The 24,734-nt window shown below is 32.4% G+C and overlaps 1 protein-coding gene across 2 annotated transcripts in view; it reads left to right on the top strand.

Annotated features, from left to right (window-relative positions):
- Window positions 1-20,800, top strand: part of LOC136990510 (nuclear factor related to kappa-B-binding protein) — a 49,460-nt gene extending 28,660 nt beyond the window's left edge. For both annotated transcript variants that reach the window (XM_067288908.1, XM_067288909.1), the window contains exons 9-23: window positions 208-311; window positions 5,508-5,592; window positions 5,953-6,202; window positions 6,825-6,915; window positions 10,057-10,183; window positions 11,793-11,982; window positions 15,525-15,585; window positions 15,672-15,846; window positions 15,937-16,040; window positions 16,114-16,237; window positions 16,316-16,389; window positions 16,469-16,609; window positions 18,564-19,480; window positions 19,550-19,920; window positions 19,994-20,800. In XM_067288908.1, coding sequence (XP_067145009.1) covers window positions 208-311; window positions 5,508-5,592; window positions 5,953-6,202; window positions 6,825-6,915; window positions 10,057-10,183; window positions 11,793-11,982; window positions 15,525-15,585; window positions 15,672-15,846; window positions 15,937-16,040; window positions 16,114-16,237; window positions 16,316-16,389; window positions 16,469-16,609; window positions 18,564-19,480; window positions 19,550-19,920; window positions 19,994-20,472 — 3,293 coding nt within the window. In that variant the 3' untranslated portion in view covers window positions 20,473-20,800. The remainder of the gene's footprint in view (window positions 1-207; window positions 312-5,507; window positions 5,593-5,952; window positions 6,203-6,824; window positions 6,916-10,056; window positions 10,184-11,792; window positions 11,983-15,524; window positions 15,586-15,671; window positions 15,847-15,936; window positions 16,041-16,113; window positions 16,238-16,315; window positions 16,390-16,468; window positions 16,610-18,563; window positions 19,481-19,549; window positions 19,921-19,993) is intronic.
- Window positions 20,801-24,734: the final 3,934 nt, after the last annotated feature.

Raw genomic sequence — 24,734 nt, 5'->3', positions numbered from 1 at the left:
TATAAGAAACATGTTGAATATTGAAAAAAAAATTGTAAACTGATTTAGCATAATTAATTTCTTTTTGTTGTTTTAATAAAAATGATTATATAAAGCAGGTAAATAAATACTAACAATGCATGTTTTAAGATAATTAAAAATAAGTATATAATTTTGATTGTATGTAAATAAATAAAATAAGCTTTTAAGGAGTATTATTTTTTATAGGACCTAACAAACCTCTAAATCATTCTTTGGCTATGTTTGAGATGACAGAAGAAAGATATAGAGAAATGCTACTGAGGCATAAACGTAGGAGAGAAGAAAAAGAGGTAATGCTTTCTTTTAAATTATTATATTGTCTTGTGGAAAAAATTAGATTTCAAGGATGTTTTCTGTGAGATATGCATGCTTCCATGAAATCTTACTGTTTTTACTGAGTTATGCATCAATAACAGTTTCATTCAAGTGTAATTGATAATAAATCTAAATATTCTGGAGTAAAATTAATTGTAACTATTGAATCAAATACACCCCTTGTCAGAAAAGTTCTAGGACAAAGCTTGTAAAAATAGAAAATTGCAATTACCAAGTAATGATCCTAGCTCCTGGCAAAGTAGTCCCCTCAGCTATCTATACATGTTTCTGGAGGTCTTGGAAGCAAGCAGAGAAAGCTTCACGTGTGATGCTTGTTAGCTTGTTTGTCACAGTCTGTTGGATGTTTGTGATATCTTGATGAAATGTCAGTTGCTTTTTCACTTGCAGAAACAAGAAAAATCACACTTTTCTGACAAAGGGTTGCAACTGAAAGGGACATTTTGTCATGATATCACAGACATCCAATGGACTGTGACAAATGAACTAAGAAGCATCACACTTGAAGTTTTCTCTGCTTGCTTCCAAGACCTCCAGAAATGTGTATAGATAGCTGAGGGGACTACTTTGCCAGGAGCTAGGATCATTACTTGGTAATTGCAATTTTCTATTTTTTATGAGCTTTGTCCTGGAACTTTTCTGACAAAGGGTGTATCTAATTTGCTGTTTAATAATAGCATTATATATAGTTTAGCATTGACATTTTATCATAATCTTTAGTCAAATATTGCATTATATGTCAATTTATGATTATCATTAACTTATGAGTTCTATAAGTTAATTTTTGTAATTTAAACTACTATATTAATAGTTTTGCTATAATTTTCTTCTATAGATAAGTTAAAAACTTTCTCTGTTTATAAATAGAATTAGTAATTTGTTTATGGCTATCTGGCTATTTCACAAACAATTAAACCTACCATTCATAGAGCTACAAAGCGTGGTTTATTTATGTAAGTAATATTCAAAATATAGTGAATAGTTTTTGCAATTGTAATAAAAGGAAATTTGTCTATTAAAATTCTGTGTTTTTTATATCAAACTTTAAGTATTATATATACATAATAAAAAGTAACAAGCATAGGTATAATAAAAAGTAACAATCATATATGCATAATAAAAGTAACAACCATAATCAGTAGATCTGTAGAATTTTAAAAATCTCATTTTCATTGAATTTAACAATAGTTAAAATATCTCAACTTATTTTTCCCATTTAAAATAATGGAAAATGAATTAATCAGTTCAGTTCCCAGACCCTAAATGATACTCATTTTGATAAACATAAAACAGCAAATACACATAATTTAATTTAAAAATAATACAATTAAATGCACTAATAATAAATTAAAACACAAAAAGAATAGATAAAATATGTAAATACCATATAATAAAATGAAAATTACATTTACTGTTCACACACAATCGACTACAGCATCTTAAACATGGCTGCCAGATCCATCCCATGCATAGTGCGTTCATGTTTTGTGACAAGTTTCTTTTTCATCTTAATTGTTGATATTAGAGTCCTCCTCTTACTTGTTATATTTCTTTGCTTCTACACACTTCTTGGATGCCATGATTAATAAGTAATGGTGATATTGGGTTGAAAAGAAAGTTTTTGCATATTTTTACCAGGTCTTGTTACTTAACATAAATGTATGATATAATTATAACAATTGTGAAATTTAACACATTATTGCTAATTCAAGGGTATCGTGCCAAAATCCTGCTTGGCAATATTTTTATTAAAGTGGCAATAAAATTCTAGTCCACTTGTTTTGACAACAATGTGAAATCGAATCATACTTCAGGAAAAACAACAAACTGTTGAGCTTCCATACAATCGGAGTCCCATGTACCATACAGCTAGCAATTTCATGATGTCACATGGCAAGTTCAGGAAGAAAAATAGGAAGTGACATTGAGAACAGAAGGCAGTTTTGTGCAATGCTGCCCAGTGTTTCCAGATTGGGATTTTTTTATCGACTGACAGAAATTTTGGGGAATTTTTCTGGGATAACTTTTTCACTTTGATCTTTTTTTCAGTAGACTAAAACAAAAATTTTGACATGACGAAACTTGTGAAATACTGTTTAAACATTGTAATCAAATATGTTGTTCAGAATTATTCATTAAAAAATGATTCCTATTGCTAACAAAAGGATGACTAGTTTTATTTGAATCAGAGACAGGACCTTCTCTGATTCAAATGAAACTTGGTGAGCATGTAGCTCTAAACACAAATAACTCGTTGTCCAAGTAATAAAACCCACTTTTCAAGCATTTCCAAAAATGGACTTCTGAATATTTAGTGTTTAGCTTATAAGTCTTTGGAAGTTTCAAATCCCAGAATGATAAGATGCTAAGCACTGGAGCGAGATGATGTAGATCAAACCTTTAGAGTTTTGGTTTACTTTAGTTAATTTTATGTGTAACTTTATTATTTTGCTGCATCATTAGCATTATTATTGTTATTTGAGGAATAATATTATTATTATTCCTCACATTTAAACCTTATAAAACAAGAGATTAAAAATTGTGACATTGTTTTCCCGTTTAGTGAAAACAAGCCTCTAGATTTAAGTCGCTTACATCGTTAAGTAAAACTTTTATTTTTTTACATTTATTTTCACGTATTTTACATACTATGTTCTCACAAGCGAATCAGCTTCAGACGTTACTGCACATGGATGAAAAAAGACAAGTGATATGAAAATAGGGTATCAAGTCGCAGCATTTTATTTTTTAATTGTTAATATTATGGACAATTTCCTCCTGCTCTCATGTTTGTTACACTTCAAATGTCACAATACCACATATTTAAAAATAAATGTGAAGAAAATTTTATTTAACAATGTAAGAGTGCAGAGTATCAGTACTCTGTCACAATTTTTAATCTCTTGTTTTATAAGCTTTAAATATAAGTAGTAGTAGTAGTAGTAGTAGTAGTATAGTAGTATAGTAGTAGTAAATAAAGAAAATAGATGTTAAAACATGAAAGCTACTAGCAGTTAAAAAAGCACATCAGCAAAAAGCAGAAGTAGAAAGGTTGTATTTGCCAGTAAATCAGGGAGGAAGAGGACTATTAAATATAGAGTACATGTATAAAGCACAAATAATTAAATACAACCAGTACCTAAAAGGGGAAAGTGATCATCTGATTAAAGTAATAGTAAAGCATGATATAGGTGGGATAAATACACAATAATAAAAGAAGCACAAGAGATAGAAGGTGAATTACATCTACCATGAGGAAATACACATACAGATGAAGAAGTTAAAAAATCAATAATAAAACGGCATAATGATGTATGGAGAAGCAAACAATTACATGGTCAATTTCCTAAAAGGGTATTGGATCAGGGCAATATAGACAGAGAGCTTGCATTTGAATGGATTAAAAAGCAATGAATAGCCCCAAGAGTTGAATCATTAATATTTGCTGTTCAGGACCAGGCTGTAATGACACAACAATATTAATGTGACATATTAAAGGAGCCGCTGGATGGGAAATGTCTCCTTTGTACGACCAAAGACGAGACCACGCAGCACATTATATCAGGATGCGAAAAATTGGCAGGGACTTGTTATGCAAAACGTCATAATAACCTTGTCCAGTATGTCTACTGGTGCCTGGCCCGAAAACATAAAATAGAAGTTCCTAACCAATGGTGGAAGGAAACATTAATCCAGCCGCAAGTTAAAGAAAATGGTACGGCCAAGGTCTTATGGGAAATGCCTGTCCAAACTGATGTCACTGTATCTCACAATAGACGGGATTTAATTTATGTTGATAAAAATCACAATAAAACATTCTTAATATATATAACTGTACCATCAGATCACAACATTGGTGCTAAATAAATTGAAAAATTAAGTAAATATCATCTTTTGAAATCTGAAGTTAGCCGTCTATGGAATACACAAACGACTGTCATCCCAATAGTAATAGGAGCAGCAGGAATAGTAGCAAAAACCATAAAAAAATACATAGATCAATTAGAATCCAACATTGACATCAGCATTCTTCAGAAACAGGCAGCCATACACACATCCCTTATATTCAGTAGAGTGCTTCATAATACTATCTTTGTGGTCAACACACCAGATCCACTCAAGCATAATATGCAGCAATCTTCAGACACGCAGCAATTATCAGATATGCATCATTCATCAGTTAATCCGGAGTTACCCAATACAACTGTTGAGACTAGTACACAATGCTCATCTGGAAACCTTTTAAGAAGAGGAAAAGGGAGGAGAAGAGGAACTACTTGCACTTAAAGTGCATCTAATGTGGTAAAGGAGTGGAAACAGATACCTACTTTCCTGTGGGTTACAGGACGAGGTATTTTTTACTCCGATGTAAATTGTGTAGAAATAAAATAATAATAACAACAACAACACGGTAAAATAATAAAAGTTACACATAAAAAAAAAACTAAACTAAAATTTTGAAGGATTGAACATACATCGGCTAACTCTAGTGCTTAGTGTCTTATTCACACTGCTATCACCACTCTTAGGTATGAAACTTCCAAAGACTTATAAGCTAAACACTAAATTTTCAGAGGCCCGTTTTTGGACACGCTTGAAAAGTGGGTCCTGTTACTTGGACAAGGAACTGTGGTTAAGGCTATGTGCTCACCAAGTTTTGTTCAATTTGGAGACCTGAACATTTGACCCTCTCTTTGTAAGTGACAGTTTAACATGTTACTTTTGCTTCTCAGAAGATACACTGATAAGGCTACCAGCACCTGCATTAATTAGTAGGTAAAACTGATGGTGATAAATAATTTGAAATGATGAAAAAAAATTAAAACTTGCAAAATGGTGGCAATACTTTAAAATTTTCCAGAGCGACCTCTGCCAATTTGAGATTGTATTCTTAGTTCAGAAGTTTATTTTATGCTTTGAGTGCATTTTTTCACTGCATATTTAATTTGAACTTTGAAGCATCATGCAAACTTTAAAGCAAATTTTTGTCGAATTTATCATTTGAACTCAAGCATTTTGAAGTTAGTCATTTGAAGTATGAGGTGCTATTATATTATTAATTAATTCATATTATCATAATTTTCCCATATTTTTGTTATGCTATAATTCTTATTAAACCTCCTGATTAATGCTTAAATTGATTTTCTTTTTAGGATCATCCCGAATTGGATACTTCCAACATCTCGCTTGATGACATAATTGCCCGTACAAATTGTATAAAGCGTTTTATTGGTAAAGGTAATTATTAGAGTTTATCTGTCATTGAAATGTCTCATAAGCTTTATTAAATTTTGAATATTGAAATCTGCAAAATTATATTCCACTTTTTATAAATGTACAGTACATATCTAATTTTTTTCCAATATCAAAATTCTTGATAGCCTTAATAAGAGGTAGAATTTATACTTTATATGAATGAATTTTGTTTCATTTTGTACAAATCACAAACATATAGATTCATGTTTTAAAAATATGTAATAAAATAAAATAAATATAATTTATGCAACATTTAAATAGCACATAATCTATTAATTACAAAATATTTTAGGCAAATATGATTATGAAGTTTATCAATTAATTTGTTTACTTTTATAATAGACTTATTTCCAAAGAAAAAGTTAAAATGCCAGGATGGTATGGAAAAGAAACAGAAATTGTTAGGGGTAGGAGTGGGTGATATGCAACTTTCACCTTCGCATTCTCAGTTGCAATCGATTGGAGATGAAAACATGTTGGGGACATCTCACGGCGTGGGACTTACCACTCTTATGAGTGGAGACGCCGCCCTAGATGATGTGGACGTGGACGTTGGAAGTGATGGAGAAGGGCTTCAGTCTGGACCGCCGAGGTATTTGATAAACTGTAAAAATTTTTTTGTAGTTAATAGATTAAAATATAAATTGCTTGAATTTTTTACTTAACCTATTCCCTGGTATTCCTGACATATCTCGGGTCGAAACATAATGACTTTGACCTGTGAACCTGAGATATCTTGTTTCTGCATTGGGACATTTTTGACACTAGATGTTGTTAGTCGGCATAATTTTTATATTAAAACTAACTTCTGAAATATAAATTTTTTTTGTTTTTACATTTATTAATATGTCTATTTTGTTTGTGTAGAATAAAAAATAATTTTGGATGATACAATAGCCATGATTGTTTTTTTTTGAAAATGTGGAATGTTCATTAGGCTTAACATCAACAAAAATTCAATGTGGAGCAACATGCAATGGAAAAAATTTCAACATGGGATAGGTTAATACTTATAAGCTAATAAGGATTAAGAATTATTTCAAATAGTTCAAACTTTTTACTTAAGTACTTAATTGTTGTTTATATATATTTGTGTATTATCAACGACAAAAATAATTAGATATTAAAATTTTTAAAATAAAATTTGATTATTTGAATAATGATGTAATTTTTGTTTGTACATGTGATAAATATGCAGTATGTTTTTACTTTAGGTCGGCTACTCCTACTTATCCCAGTTGCTTCTTCTCTCTAGTTAGAAATTTGTTTTATGAAACACCAGAACAGAAAATGTCTGCATCAAAGGTATTTATATAATATTAATAATAATTTAAAGTGCAAAGTTTTATACAATATATTGTTGTTGAAAGTATGATATGAAAATTATTCATTCTCTTATTGTATTTTTGTGGAATGACCAACCAGGGGAGACGAGCTTGTCAGAAACTCTGGAGTTATCAGCAGGCCAGTTAAACTGTGACTAAAAATAAAATTAATCAGATCTAACAAAACTAGTCGGTAAATGTTAAAGAAAACATTCTTCTGAGTACAATAAAATAATGACATTTGTAATTAAAATCAGGAAGATCACTGACAATCTACCCCGACCTTAAAAGTAACATTTTCCTCTCAAATTTCACACAAAGTGGATGCTAATTGGTGTAAGCCCAGATAATTTACTGAGAATTTCTGAAAATTAATATGTTTGTTTTTGCGTTTTTGAATCAAATTACAATAAAATAAACATAAAAAGAAGCACTTGGGCATTCCCAAGTGCTTCTTTTCAAGAAGTTCTTGGGCAATTGAGTATTTTACATTGTTAGAAAAAAGACAAAATGAAAAAATTAAACATATAATTATAGTTTTTGATCTAACACTGATAGTTTCATAGTTTTAAAATAAAAAATCATTTATTTTTACATGATGTAACATGTTCATTTTTGAATGCATCCTCTAGAGAGGGGTGTATAACCTCATTTAAATTGGCATGCTGGCATTCCCTGGAATAAACCAGCATGTTGGTTTTTACAATACAGAAATATCTCATTTCATGGTCTCCTCTGGATAGACCAATATGCCAGATAATCTGCAAAAACACAGTATTATTTTTAATGCTATTTTTTAATAAAGGAAAACTTCTCAGATTTTCTTCATATATTCTAGACTTCTCTGTAATAGATGTTGAACTGTCATTGATGAAGTAGCATTAATTGATTCCTGCATATTTATAAAATATTTTGATAATCTATACTCTGTTTTACTATAGAAATATTGTATTTTATTCAAACTTTGTTAGAAAACAAATATATTTTCTTAGTTTATCTTTATGTAAAGCCTAAACAATTCTGAAGGTATATAAAAATAAGTTGTTTTTTTTTCATTTGTATAGATCCAAATTTTATTTCTAGTTCCTCTATTATTATATGAATAACTTTACAGTAAACTATTATAAAATTAAATAGATATAAACTGCATATATGTAATTATTTGCATTTTTGTTTAATCTGTCAGTGCTAAGAAGGTTTTTTATTCCATACCTGTCTCAGATTTTGCAGGGTCCACAGTGAAGAATGTTTGTTTGTTTAGTTAAGTTACGACAATGCAACACTTGGGCAATCTGCCTAGGAGGGATGCTTTCTGGGAGGCCTTCTTAAGGGTAATTGGCCCCTATTCAGGCATTACAGATGTGGAGAAAACCCAGAAAACTCCATGTGGCCAGCCCGTCCTGGCGAGGTGCAAACCCACGAACAAACTTCCAGTGTTCAGGGAATGGAACTGCTTGGCCATTGGTGGGCCTGCAAGGAATGAGACCTGAAATATCTGGAATAGACTGCACACAAAAAAACTCCTGGGTTTGGTTCATTCATATTCAATCCCTAGTTCCCAGAGCAGTAGGTCGATGTCTTAATATATCAATTGCCAAATGATTACCTGTGGTTATTTTCATTGTTGGCTTTAGTGCCACATGCCTACCAGTGGACATGACTTATATGTCTGGTATCCCTTGATCCTATTGTGTTAATCAAAATTGCATTAATCAAATATGGTGGTACCTTAGTACTCGACCAAATAATCACCACCCTTTGGAACAAATTTTGAGTTAATAACAAATATTTTTATTTTAATTTAGTCATCCATAAGAAAAGTTTTCTGTGATAAAAATGTGTAACTGCCTACCTTTTGTTTGACAAAATTATACTCAATCCAGTTCGGTTTATTTCACTTAATGCATGCAGAACACAATCATTGTGTTGGTGAAACACAAAGATTCGTTGCAAGTTCACAAGTTGTTATTTGTTGATTTTTAACAATTTCTTCCTGAAATTTTTCTTTGTTGACAGCTTTTGGGCATCCTGTACATTTCATATCCTTTAGTTCAGAATTTCCTGAATGAAACTTTCAAAATCATATTTGACATGTCCAATAAGTACTCTTAAGTATAAAAGTACTCTTAGTATATGGGGAAGATGTTCCTAAACATTTGACATGTCCAATGTTTAGGAACATCTTCCCCATATACTAAGAGTACTTTTTACTGTTTCTATAGCATTATATCCTTTATGAAACTTAAAATGCATATTGGTCATATTATGTATACTTTTTATCTGCAGACATTTTGATTTGATTTTAAGCAAACAAAATGTGAAGTAAAGTTTTAAAATAAGCTTATAAACAAAGAAGACAATATCACATTTGCAGTAATATGTTAGATATAATTATGATAGTTGTGAAATTTATCATAATTATTTTATAATTATATAATATAATCACTGATATATCTATATCAGAAATCACCCAAAATAGCAAATTCACCAACACTTTTGCCATATATATGTTAAGTAAAGACAGCTGTTAAAGCTGCATTAATTAAAACTTTTGCTACATATGTGAAGGGATTGCCACAATTAATTTTGTGCATTAATGAAATTCCGCATTAAGCAAAACTGTGTTAAGCAAGTGATACCTGTATTTCACTTATCAGTAATATAATATTAGTCCCATAGGCATGTAACACCTGGTGTTAAGTTTGGCATTAGATCATTGCAAAGAATATATGTCTCCTTTATATTGCCAGTGTTCAATGTTCAATGGTGGACATGTGATCCAAGTAAGCAAAAATTGTCTATGGGCCCTTGTGTCCACCTGTGGGAATTTCCAAAAATTCACTTTTTTCACCAAAGTAAATGACACTAAAATAATGATAAAGAAATATATTACAAAGGATTTAAAACCATAGAAAAAGTTTGATCCAGGTTCTCGTAATCTTTTATCCCTCAACACGTTAACTGCTTCGGTTGTCAAATTCTTTGCATTAAAAATATTTGGAAAAGCATAAAATACATAAATCATGTAAAATATACAAATGCATAAAAATCCAAGGCTTAGTTATTAATTTGAAGTGTTCTTTTGTAAATTTAATTAAATTTTTTTTTCTGTTCTTTAAAGCTGGAAGATAAAGTACGTGTTTGGATGGAATCACCAAATGCAAATGGTCCGGACTGGGTCAACGTTCATGACAATTGGGCAGATCTTGTGGGTTCAGTTCTGAAGTTTCTGGCCGGAGATTTAATTGGTCAGTTTATAAGTATCAATAATTTTTAAGAATTTGTAAACTAAAAATATATTTAAGATTATGTAAATATCTAACAGAAACTTCTAACCTCTAATGAATGTACTATAAACTTAATATTGGTTTCTTCTTATAAGTCTCTTTTTTGCTTATATTTTTAATGTGTTTCATATAATTTATATTGCTTTAATAAAAGATCATCTCATTTTCTACTAAGAAATGTTTTTTGTTTAAAATAAATAACCTAACTTTATCTTTATAGTTTTTATTTCAAGGCTACTAAAATTTCACACTTTTTTTTATTGCAAGATGATTTAACATAACTAAACCATAAAAATATTCTTTTGATTTATTTCTTATTAGTTTTTAAAAACATAAATGGAATATTTATAATTTGCAATTTATAAAATAAAAATTAACAAGATTCTACTTATTCAGTAGAATCTCTGTTTTAATGGATCACAGAACAACAGATTTTTTTCCCAGGTCCCATCAAATCAATGTAATTTTAATATATATAAAATATTTTTAAAATTACATTGATTTGGTGAAACCTTTGAGTAAATAGTGTAATTTTTAAAATTACATTATATATGTAATTTTACCTCCTTTTAGCAGATTTGTAATTTGGAATAACAGAATTTTTATAGTCCCATCTATTGTAAGCTTTATTTTTTCAACGTTTGGTTAATATTTGGGAATTTGTAGAGTTCAATGACACACTACTTATATCTGGGATATGTACAATTGAAGAATTGTATGAAGAGAGTCAACAAGCCAATACGATTGAGGAGAACCCACCTAATGAACATTCTGACACTGATTCAACTATAGTGCCAAAATTTAGCAAGGCTGTCAAGTCTTTCCAAGTCACAAAGACCTTCCCGATGAGTTTCAGCATTAACAAACAGGTTGTATGTGGCTCTGCTAATATCAAGTGGTGGTTGTATTAGATAGCCAGAAAAGTGGAATCAAATAAACCAAGATTGATTTGTTAAAAAAACTTATCAAGTGAAGTGTTAATGAGCATACGTAATTTGTCTCTTTTTGTGCTTATATTGCAAACAGTTTCTGACATCTTTGTTAGTACATTATGCTGTATGTGTGTACATCTTGTAACATGTGTTTCTATAGAATAGAGATCTCAAGAGAATGGATAATTTCAAAAACAGGTATTTCTTATATGTAGAGGGTTAAATAACAGATATTTTCTTGGGTGGGCAAGAAATCCATTGTTAGTGATATAATAGATTCTCAGAACAACGAATTTTCTGCAGCCAGAGTGATCCATTAAAATGAGATTTTACTATATTCTGTTTACTTTTTTATTTTTAATGATAAACGATGCAAAATAAAATATAAGCAAAGAAAAATGGCTCATAATACATTATATCAAATATTGTATCTTTACTCGTGTTAGTCAATTGTGATCATTTATATTAGATAAAGTGAAAAGCAAATTGGCAGCTTAACTCAGTAATAGCCAAATTATGCACATTTTTTTTATATGACTGCAAATTATCTCATTTTTTCATAAAAATTTTTTATTGATCAAATTAAAATAAAAAGAAAAGATATTTAAAATTAAATATAATGTTGTCGATTGTAACAGGAATACTCCCAGAAAACTTCGTTCCTTATCTTGACTACAAAGAAAAACAGCAGCAGTGGCAGTGGATAGGAGCTGGTCGCGATTCAGGAGAACAGTTGAACCTGCTCTGTCAGCATTGGCTTGAAAACAAGGACGACCTATCTCTCGATGTGCTGGAATCATCGCAGGGATCTCCGCCACCGCCGAGAGTGTAAGCAAAATTATAATTTTTATAATGTTAACACATGTCAAATAAAAAAACACAAATTTATCATCAGAATAAACAGTACAATTATGTGCTTTTAAAATAAAAAATTATCAAGTAAAATGCATTAACAAAATAGCAGAGGTAGAGGTCATACTGGCTGGTAATTGTCAATTCAGATTATTTTTATACAGGTAATTTTGGTTAATTGTACATCAAAATTTGTTTGTTAAAATATAGTCCCTAAACCATACAGCTTGTACAGTGGTGATGATTCTGTTTCTGATCAAAAGGTGTATCTTTAAAAAATAGAACAACCATAAAAATAACCCTTAGATGTTTTAGAATAATAGATTTGTGAAATTTTTTACACCAAATGGTATATTGTGCTAAGGAAATCAAACATATTACTTTATCAGATTGTCATGTTGATTCAAATCACCAAAAGAAGTAATTAACCATCATTATATAAGTGATAATTTATATATTACAAATTTACTTGTTTCTGAAATATCAAAACAACTTAAAACACTGGTAAATCCTAACATTTCTTTTATTAGTATCAAAATTATATGTCTGCTATCTATAGCATGATCACATACTGCAAAATTTTATATATATAAACCATTAATTACGCTGTTTGTATCTCTCTCTTGGTATGCCTAGAACGGCCACTAGGGGCACCCCTAGCTGCTATTTAAATTAACAATAAATTCAGTATATTATTATTTTTATTTGTAATAGGAATTTATAATGAATTATATATATATATATTCATTATAAATTCCTATTACATAATATATATATATATAACCGGCAAAACCCGATTTTACACCAAACTAGTTTTGCCTAGGCCAAACTAGTTTAGAATTATTATTCACGTATATTAATGGTTCAAATGAAATTAAAAGGCAATCAATTGGATGAACAATATTTATTCAAACATAGTCTACTTAATTATAAAAATCGGGGTTAATGTTACCCTATGTATTGAAGGTGGCAGCTCGTCTCCAAGTCCAGCAATCAGAAGACGGAACAGTGGGGACAGTGTTCTAACCTAACCTAACCTACCACCTATTCTAATAAATTACCATAATTATTAAGTAGACTACGTTTGAATAAATATTGTTCATCCAATTGATTGCCTTTTAATTTCATTTGAACCATTAATATACTTGAATAATAATTCTAAACTAGTTTGGCCTAGGCAAAACTAGTTTGGTATAAAATCGGGTTTTGCCGGTAACATATATACATATATATTATATATATATATATTAACTAATAACATAACGAAATATTAAGAAACCAAAAATGGGTAAGATTAAGACAGTTCTCGATAAACAAAACAAACTCAATAATAGCCATGTTGCAAGTATCTATATATATTGAGTATTATTATAGTATTTATAAGTATCTATATATTTTTTTATTTGTAATAGGATTTTATTATTGATATGAATTTATTATTTATACCACGGAATGACACCGGTGCTGCTAGAATGTCCACTAGGGGGCATCCCAGGCTACTAGTGTCATAGATATAGTATTTGAATAGTAAAAACTAAACAAAGTTGAGATGTATGCTGCTTTTAAGTTATTTTTATAACTGATCTATATAGGAATGATTATAATATACATATTGTGTACTTCTATGCAGTAATAAGGGTAAGATGACAAGGCATTTGCCTAGATGTTAAATGCAAAATTCTTAACTAACAGTGGGGTCAAAATCCATTTTAATCATTTTATGGTCACAAAAGTTTTCTACTTTGTTATTTTAAAATATAGTCATAGTACAATATAATAATATAATGATGCCAAAATAACAACATTTTCTAGGAATGAAACTCAATATAGTATATGTATAAATAATGTCTATTGTATTATTTTAATATACCCATGATCAAAAAGTAAAGTATCGGGAATGGTTTAATAAAACAAATTTTGATGAATAAATTCAAACCTTGTATTTTTCTCCTGTGAAAGTAATCCCCTCCCACTGCAATGCACTTATGCCAATGTTTTTTCCAATTCTCAAAACATGCTTTAAAGTTGTTTTTGTGAAACCCTTTGGGACTCTCAGCAAATTTTGTTTGATGGCATTGATTGGCTCAAAATGGTGACCAGGAAGTGGAAATTTTAGTTGAGGAAACAGGAAAAGGTCACATGGCACAGTATCAGGTGAATATGAAGCTGGTGGAACCATATTTGTTGAATTTTTTGCCAAAATTTCACAGAAGATGTGTGCATTATTGTGGTGCAAAATCTATGAGTTTTCTAGCCACAAATCAGGTTGTTTTCTACAAATTGCTTCACACAAATGATGCAAAATGCTCAAGTGATATTCTTTGTTGACAGTTTGGCAGTTGGAAGGAATTTGTGATGCAAAACACCATGACAGTCGAAGAAAACAGTCAACACAATCTCGATTTTTGACTGATATGGTCTCTCTGGCCTTGCTTCATCTTTCAAGTTATTTAAGTGTCAGAAGTGTAGATCTATGTTCTACCACCCATAATGATGTGTTTTAAGTATAATTTGGCCAAAGAAATGCTTTCTCAAGGTTAGTCAAACGTGTTTTTAGAAAAAATTGCTTCTCAAGTTGGCCCGAAAACGTTAAATGTGCTGCAAGCCCAAATAATCTTTTAAAATTGCTTGACAAGGTCCAAATGATACTGGAACACATGTTCAATAATGTCCCTAATTCTTAAACAACAATTGTCAAGCACCAAATCTGTGACTGATAAACAACATGTTGCTCAAGTCAAAGTGGATGGTCTATCAGAGCACAGTTCATCTTTGACACATTGTCTGCTTTCCTTGAACATCTTGTACTGCTCAAACTGTTTTTGATAGGTTATTGTCACTAAAGGTATTTTACATTTCCAATATTTATGTACCAGTAATTCTGTTGCAAAAACAAAATTTAATGCATGTTCTTTGCTCAATTACACTCAACATTTTGAAAAATTGCCAGCATAAAAACAAGGATTTATATGCAAATAAAAACAGGTGATGCGTATGGATTGCTACTAGATGTCAATGAAAGTCATACTGAATGACAAAAAAAATTACTACACGGCCCTCTTGCACATATGTGGTTTAAATTAACCATTCCAGATACTTTTAGGTCACTTTCAGTTGGTCATCCTATATACTAAAGAAGACCCTCAAGAAGTAGCACAAGGAGTTTACCAATGCCGAGAGTCATACTTTACAAAGCCATGAGCCAGCCACAGGTGCAACAAGCATCGGCTGACCCAGTGTTGAGTTGCAACATTGCAAACTCCTCATGTTACTTCTTGTGAATTACATTTTATTTGATAACCTAGCATAACATTACTTAATATTCAGTTTATTATTCATTTTTTTAACAACATTAATAACCTTTGGATTATTGAATTAATGCATTTTATTTCATTATGTGAAATTGTGATTTAGATATTATTAACAGAATCTTTCTAAACTAATTTTAATAATAAATCAATTAGTTATTAATGTACGTAATTATTATTCATATAAATGATTTTGAAAAATTTGAATAGTGTAACTGATTGGACTGTACGTCCCACTTCTGAAGAAGAGAGACAGTTATATCGAGAACAGGTGCTGTTTTGTATATATCAAATTTCCCAAAAATATAAAAGTAAAGATCTGTTAAATAGAATATTTTATTTTTTCTTTTAAATTAGGAACGAGTGCGATACCAGAATCCCCACAAGGCTTTCACTTTCAGGGTGCACGGCTACGAATCCGTCGTTGGACCAGTCAAGGGAGTTTATGGAAAAGAGAGCGGAGTAAATAAAGCTAGAGAACATTCTCTGTTAGTGTCCGACCGACCTCCCTTTGTCACCATTCTCTCATTAGGTAACAGATGTTTCTTTTTGTTACAAAAATTGAAAATGTTGCAATAAATTCTTCTTACAAATACCTTTAATTTTCATTGTATTTTCAAAGTAAGAGATGCCGCGGCAAGACTACCTAACGGCGAGGGTACAAGATCAGACATTTGTGAATTATTAAAAGATTCGCAGTACTTATCTGCCGCCAGTGACCAACAGGTAAATTTCTCAAGAGATCAACGATTAAATTACTGCATCTGTAAAAATTACACATTTAATGATATATTATTAGATTCATACAGTCGTAAGCGGTGCTTTAGACCGACTACATTACGAAAAAGATCCATGCGTAAAATACGACGTCAATAGAAAATTGTGGATATATCTTCACAGAAGTAGGACAGAAGAAGAATTTGGTAAAGTTAACACTATAAAAATAGTTACATAAATTTAAATTAAAATGAATAATAAATTTTCGGATAAAATCAATCTAGAACGAATCCATCAAGCTCAAGCAGCTGCAGCAAAAGCCAAAAAAGCCATACAGAAAAACAAAACACCAAGAGTAGTGAGTTTTGTAATATGTTTATTTATTTATAAATAATAGTATAAATGAATAAATAAACTTTATTGTCTTTTATTTTCAGAAAACAAATAAAGATGCCGCCCGATCATTAACTATTACTGAAGCAGTCAACAGTCTGACTGTAGATGTTCCTGCCAGCAGTAACATAACTGTTAACACTTCATCACAGAGTCCCAGAGGAAGTGGAAGCCCTAGGACACAAGTAAGATGATATAGTTATTAAGTTTTGGTCAACCAAAAAGCAAATCATATAAAAGTGTAGCTTATTAAAGTGATGATGGTAATGATTTTCATACAATTTAATTTTGTACATGAATTGGTCAGGTTTATAAACTGACTACATGTGATAATAGTCCTTAAATATTACCAGTTCATCATGTTAAAAAAATTGAGTCCAAACAATTGGCCACACTACATACTTGAAAACATCAGTAACATGTCAAGCATATTCACATAATTAATGAAAAAAAAAAAAAAAAAAAAAAAAAAAAAGAAACTGATTTTCTGTAGAGCTGCTTAGTTTTGGATCATCATTCTAATTTCAATTTTATAATAAGGTTAAAGTAAAAATAATTTTATTGTTAATAAAAAAATTAATTTAGAATGATTTATTTAGCCTAAATAATGCTTCTAGCTCATGACTATTATTATAAAAAAATTAATTGCAATACTCCCTCAATATGATGTCAGATTTATTTGAATGGGACCAACTACATTTGCACATCCATATTAAATGTTTGTTTGAAATGCAATATAATACAATATAGCCATTTGGTTATGATAGGTTCACACAGTAAAAGATTATGATCCAATATCAAAGATATGTATGGTCTCGGGAATCGATGTCTGTCTATATCTTTCACTTGCCGCTTTGTGAGGTATGGCTTCAGTCTCTTGATCAGAGTAGAGAAGTTTATTTTGATTGTTTTGGGGTGTTACATCAATGCTTACCTTACCTTTCACTTCTGTTGTGTTTCTGCCAGTCAAACTGCTTCCACTTTTTCTTTAATGATTTGAATACGACAATGCATTTGTCTGCTTCCATTGTTTTTCTTTTCTGTCCTCTTCTTGACAAATTGGCAGCAATCTCGTGTTTTTTTTTACATCGTACACTGTTGAATGCTCAACTTGTTGTAATTTTTTTCACATTGATACACATCAACATGCTTTGGCTTCACTTATTATCTTTAATACAAGCAAATATGTAAATTAAATATAAAATCTTTGTATGGACAAATATATGCAAAATAATTGTTTGATAATTTAGGACATAGAGCCATGTGTTGGCTTTAAGCTGGACAAAGTAAAACAAAAAAATTTTTAATTTTCAGGTTCAATTTACAAAACGCTTGATTGAATTCTCATTCTCTGCAATCTCTATAAAGATAAAAAAAAAAAAGTCTGTTATATTTTTTAAAAAATATTTGTAAATCAGTTTTTCAATCATTTAAATACCTGAGAAATATTAAATTTGTTCCCTTTTCTCCGTTCGTTTCCCATCCAAGGGCCACCCTCCATTTTTATGACTAAAAATGTAGTGTTAATTTGAAACATCATAATGACCAGTTTTGAAAAGTTTTTGTAGATTGCCAAAGATGAAGTCAAATCTTCTTGAAAATATTTAAGGATCCATTCTTTTAATTTCCAAATTTTGAAGTTTTCCTTGTGTTGAAGTCATACAAACTTTACAAATTGTTATATGAAACAGAATAATACAAAGTTGCTATTCCTGATTCATTACTGTTTTTTGAGGTAAATCTGGTTCTACTGTACTACAGGACTTACTATTGATATTTGATGAAAATTGCATACGATGTTAAAATATAAATACGGGAAGAAATTACTCATTTTTCATCTTTCTGATCACATTGCCACATTCTCGATTTGGACTCGGCACAGGCATAAAATCAAAATTTTTTGATGCATCTCGATGAGTGATCTCTGGTTACAGCTTTGAGTAATTGTTCTAAATTCTAAAAACAGAACTGTTTTGACATATTTATAGATTACTTTAAATTTCAACTGACGTCTCTTGCAACTGCCAAAGGAACTGGGATTAAATTTATACAAATAATTATAATAAATCAACTTATAAAACATATTTAAAAATTAAGATTATAAAATTTAAAATGTCATTGCATTATTTTTAATTTCAGAATAGTCCAAAGCAGACGCATGGAACAACATCTCGTCAGTTAATGAGAAGTCTGTCACTACCCGCCCAAGCATTACAGAAAGTTTCTTCTGCCATTTCAGCATTGCCGAACACGTCCGAAATGTCTGCTGTACTGTCAAGTCCTCGCCGTCAGGATATTTCATCTGTACTTACTGCTCCCACAATTCCCAGCCCCAAACTGTCTGCAATACCAATCTTGTCTCAACCTCCAAATGGAGGAAATAATTCTAGACCACCTTCTCAGTGTTCTCTTCCCAGTCCAAAAACAGTGATTGCTAATGTTAATGCTGCTCAGTTTGTAGGGGTGACCCAACTGCAGAGTGGCGGAGCGGAACAGTCTATTCCGTCACCCTCTAACTCACCCACACCTCCACCAGGATCGATAGGAATCGACATGAAGCCTTCTTCTCCGGCATTTGTCGGACAGCCACCTGTTCTCCAGCCTGTCCTCAGTCAGGCAGCAGGAGTGATCAATCCATCGCTCGCCACCACGATGTCTCCTGCTTTGGCCAAAGCGGTGTCAAACATTGCATCAAAACGGACGGCCTGTTCTTCTTCTAACCAGGTGCAGGGATTTCAGACAATTGTCATTAAACAGGATCCTAGCGGAAAACCTGGCACGTCGATCGCCGCACTCCCCATACTGGCCTCGGCATCCGCAGCAAAATCTTCGGCCATGGGATCGAAACCCGTAATGGCACGTGTCGTGGCGGGCACACAAGTCGTCTCCCTTAGCAATCTCGTAGCTAGAACAACAGCTCAAGCGGTTGCGAAACAAGGATCGCAATCTTCTGGTACAGCTACCTTTAGAATCCAGAGTGGAAATTTTGTCCAACCAGTTGGAGCTACGGGAACCTTAGGTGTTCTGCAAGCATCTCAACTTGCTGCAGCTGCTAAGTATGTATATAAAATAGTGTTGGATAGACATAAAATAATCTATTTTATTTAATGTGTGTTTATTTTCAGATTACCTAGATTGGCTGTCGTCACACAGTCCAGTAGCAATACGGTAACAGCAACTCCTACAATAACAGCTCAACCAAAGTTAATTACATTAACTCAAGGACAATTGGGAATGTTACAGGCAGCCCAAATTGATGCGGCAGCCTCGCATGAGGCAGTTATTTCGGCCTCAACCAAAACAAACGTAGTATCGAATCAGACTGGGATCAAAACTGTAGCTCCTTCTGTAAGCGTATGTGGAAAATCATCCCAGAACATCATCACATCAAAATCATCTCCATCTGCAACAGCGGTCACAATGCCAACAAGCAGTGGTTTACCAAGTGTAATTTTGGCAAGCGGAAGTCCAACCTCTTCACCAACTGTTGTTATTGGTAAAATTAATGTTTTATTAAAAGTTTTATTTTTTTACTTCCACAGAAGATTAAAATTATTTGTCATTTCCAGCAACTCAAGGTACCTTAAAGCCATCGAATCAGACATACGTCATGGCTGCACCCGGATCCAATCCCACTGTCGTGATGGCCGCGGCAACTCAGCAGGGAGTCAGGGGAGTCACTCCGCTGAACGTCAAAGCCCTTCCCGGCATAAAAGTTATTCCCATGTCTCAGGCTATGAGTACGACAAAAGGAACGAGGACTCAACCGCTCCTGGCCAGAATCATCACTCCTCCTGCAGGAATTACCATAAGGCCAGGAGGCACCGTGGCGACGATGAATACCGGACTGGGACAGACGCAGCAGGTGGGAACGCCGACCGCGGTGAGCATCGTCCAGGGAATAGGCACGGTGTCTCACGGAACACCAGCCACTAAATCTTCTGCTTCACTGGCAACCGCCAGCTCTCAGCCGGTCATCGTACAGGTGCAGACGTCTTCACAGAACGAAAGTATGGACTCTCTTTCCCATCAGGAAGGGCATTCTTAGAATTTATTTAAAGACACATCTCACAATTTGGGACAAAGTAAGGATTTTTTAAAATTGACATTCATTTTTACAAAAAGCACATTTAAGTTTTAGAAATCAAAACATCAAATTTCGAGCCCGACAACAATGTAAACAAGCAATTAGTTTAAACTGGCTTTGTTCTTAAGAACAAACACTTCTAAATGTGTAAATATTAAATTTTTTCATCTCAAAACAAATGCTTGTAAATAACACTATTTTTTGGATTTAGTAATCTTGTGTCTATTTATTGAATAACCTTTAATGTAATGTTAAAAATTTTACCACAATAAAAAAATGTTTTCTAGTATATTTTGTCATGCGGTTGCTTTTAGGTGATGATAATTATATCTATTCCTTTCTGCGTTGAACAAATTACAACGCCACCAACAGTTGCACTCTAATTAAATGTCAAAATAATTTCCAGGCATCATTCACTTTTAGTTTCATCATCCAACAAATTAATTTAAGGTATCAAGAAAAACAAATATACAATTTGGAATTTCCAGAGCCATTAGACAAATACATCAGATATAACATTTTTAAGTAGTTTGACATGGTCCAATTTTTATTTCCAGACATTTGGATTTATCTTACACAAACTGTTTACATAAATGTTTCTTTTATGTAGGTAGGTATATGTAATACCTACCTTCATAAAAGAAACATTAAAGCATAAAGTTTGGAATGGTTTAAATTAAGTCAATAATGCATCTAATATTCGTAGAACACTAAATTGGGACATGTCACATTTGTACTTCACTAGACTTACCAGTGCAGATTTGGGATGCTAGGTGTAATTATTGTAGTCTCGGATTGAGTCCTCATACAATGATACAAGGACTCCATCTGAGACTATACACGTGCTTGTTATTTATAGCTTTATAAACGGTGGGAACCAATTTATCGGTAATGGAACAAACCGAAATCGTGATATAAGGTTTGGTGAGGTAATGGAAACCATAAAAACAGTATAACACAAACTAAAGCTAGAAAATCGTTAAAAAAATCATAACCTTAAAAAGGATCCAACATATAAATAAAATTACAATCATTAAATCTGTATATATATATAAAAAGCAAAATGTTCTCTCACCACTGCACACAAATAAAAGTTGTTTTGAAACGTTTAAATCAAATCAATTGAAAATTAAATCAAAATTAATTTTATTTTTGGTTTTAATGTAAAGTGGCTACCTATGGCTATCCAGTATGCTTTAATATCTGAGGGTTCTAACATTTTTTATTAAGATGAAAAGGGTTCCGTGATAAAAAGTTGGGAACCTCTGATAAAGTGACATTTCAGCTGCATTAGTTTGCAAGTGATATGAAAACATCTAGAAATATTCTACGAGCAACGACGGGAAGTTAGAAATCAGAATTGTTAGTAAATTCTTTAGATGTGCCGTCTGCTGAGAAGTTTATAACTGAATACATAGTAAGAAAGCAGGATGGCCTTTAGACTATAGCAAAGCATCTTGCTTTCCACTGGCTTGAAAGGAACAAGGGGAAAAGTTTAATTCAATCATTTATGCAGACTTTCCATAGGCTGTCTGGTGCCACGGTATGGCATTTTCCTATTTCCGTTTTTGGCACTCCGAAGCCACAAGTCCTGCCAGACTGGCGTTGGGAGACACTGTGGGTATATAGTGGAAAGGTGTTGCCTCGCTGCCTTTTCTGGCTTTGTGTCGGCATAGGGAGGGATAATTTTGCGCCGCAACTCAAAATTTACCTGTTGGTATACTACTGTTTTGCACCCACTAAGTTATGTTGTTAATTTAGACATTACTGACTGTGCTCTTGGCACCATAGGGTTTTTCTACAGTGAAGTGTGTGTGGAAAAGGGCCATTAATATCCTTTCCAAAATAAATTAATTTTAGGAGCTGTAACTTTATGATGGTTATAAAACAAATCACGTTCAAAACTAGATATTTCATAAAGTTATGTGAATCACAAGGTTAAATGATGGGATGCATACTGCCCACGCGCACCAAGTTTCAATTCTTTCACATGGAAAGGAATGACCTTCCGGGATCTGCTCAGTATCCACGGCCGACACCAGGATGCATGATTTGCCACCCCATGCATAGTTGCAAGTTGGCAGGGACTTACCGTCACTTGAAGAAATTGTATTTAAACATAAAAATGCTACTCTCCCAATCATAAAGCAGAAACATTATTCACATATTTCTACTTTGATAATTATAGCTATAGAAATTGTATTGCCTATATATAATAATAATAGTATCAAATTGCAGCAAAGCTTACTAAAATTTCTTGATAAAATTCATGTTTGCAAATGATGATGGGAAAGCACAGCAAATTTGGGATGCAGTTTGTCTGGCACAATCCTCAGTTTGAATTAAATTTAAGACGTTTGTTGATCCATACATCCTCTTTGAAACTTAACCGAATCTTGGCATCATGGAAAGAGAGAAGCACAATACAATACAGAAATGAAATTTTTATTGAGTATACTGGGAAAAATAAAAAGAAACAGAATGACCGAATGAATTGAATATTGGAATAGTATGAGCAATGAAAGAACACTCAAAGGTCAATTTGAAACTCCAAGAGACCTACTCCTTGTAAAAAATAATGAGAAATCTGGCAGTATGTTGAAATTACAGAAAGAAAGGCTATATTCCTAAATTCTTTGAAGAATTCACCAATACACAGATGCAGTTCCTAAACTTTTTGAAGTACCTTTTGGAATGTCTTTTTTGGAGTAAGAGTCCCATCAGTGCTGCATCAAACTTGCCAACTTGGAAAGCCGGTGTAGACCAGCAAGCAATGTGGCGGCAACTACGGACTGGTCATTTGATGCAAAAGCATTACGCTCAGAATAAAAATACTAATTTTTAAACAAGTAACTTTTTTTTAATGTTACAGGATTTACAATAAGTGTTGTCAAAGACACGTTTTGTCGTCAAAGTGTTGTTTTGAGTCCAATCTTAAATTGCCACTTTTCTTGTCGCTGGCAATGTTTTTGTCAACAAATTTCGGAATACGTGGAAATGGAGGAAACAGACTTGCACAACCAAATATGGATGCTTGAATTGCAGCGAAGATAAAAAGTGTCACTGCAATTCAATGCATCCATCAAAGATAGTTTGGAGATGCTATTCTTTTGTAATACAGAAATAAATAAAGTTTCAAATATATCAAAAATCTCAGATGAATCTACATTTAGTTTGTGGAGAAATCTTGCCCATCAATCAACACCAGACATATTAACGATTCCAATTTGAGCACTATTCCTTAATGGGACATTAGTAAGTCGTATACCATAGAAGCGTGCAATGTAAGCCTTTCCAACAAAGTATCATGGTCAGTTCGGAATAAGAATTCCCAAAATATTCAAATCCTAAACAGTTAGAATCCAATTGTAACTGTAAATTTCATTTTACCAATTACTATCATCATGGATTTTGTTATAAAATGGAGTTTTAAAAAAATACTTAAAAGCAAACATCTAAAATACTGAAAAGACATTTAAAACCTAAGTTAAAATTTATTGAATGAATAGTTAATTTATAATATGCCCTTATTAAAAATTGAGATATGCAGATACTTAAATGTAAAAGTCTTAGTAAAATGTATTAAACTTTTGAAAAGTTGTTTGATTACACTATAATCATCTAGATATTCCAAATATAAGGGTGGATCAAATGAAAACAGAACAGTAGCCAGCCACAACAGTAGCCATTATTTATTTTCAAATGTAATCACCAAAATTACACAAGCACTTGTCCCACTGTTGCACCAAGTGGCGAATACCTCATTTGTAGAAAGAGTTTGGCTGAGATTGAAACTAGTTTCAAACAGTGTCCATGACTTCACTGTCCGATTGAAAACATCGACCCCGCAATGCATTTTTTAGCAGACCAAAGATGTGAAAGTCACACGGTGAAAGGTCGGGGCTATATGGTGGGTGTTCCAACACACTCCACCGAAACTTCACAAGCATGCTCAGTGTGCAAGTGGCCGTATGTGGCCGCGCATTGTCGTGGAGCAAAAGCACTCCAGAGGACAACATTCCTAGCTGCTTGGCTTTGATAGGTAGGGTACCACTTTGCTCTTCTTTAGTTGCAAACATGACGCAGACTGATTGCCAGCCAGACAACACTCCTGGCCGATTGCCAGCTAATACCACATGGTTGCACTTGCTTACAAAGCGTAAGTCCATTCTTCAATAGGGTTTCTCCTCTTTCACCTCCCACTCTACATATACACACAGTTT

The sequence above is a fragment of the Centruroides vittatus genome, unplaced genomic scaffold, assembly GCF_030686945.1.
Source record: "Centruroides vittatus isolate TY-2023 unplaced genomic scaffold, ASM3068694v2 scaffold_944, whole genome shotgun sequence".
Taxonomy (NCBI): Eukaryota; Metazoa; Arthropoda; class Arachnida; order Scorpiones; family Buthidae; genus Centruroides; species Centruroides vittatus.
The sequence above is the reverse complement of the archived record's forward strand: the minus strand, read 5'-3'. Positions and strand labels throughout refer to the sequence as shown.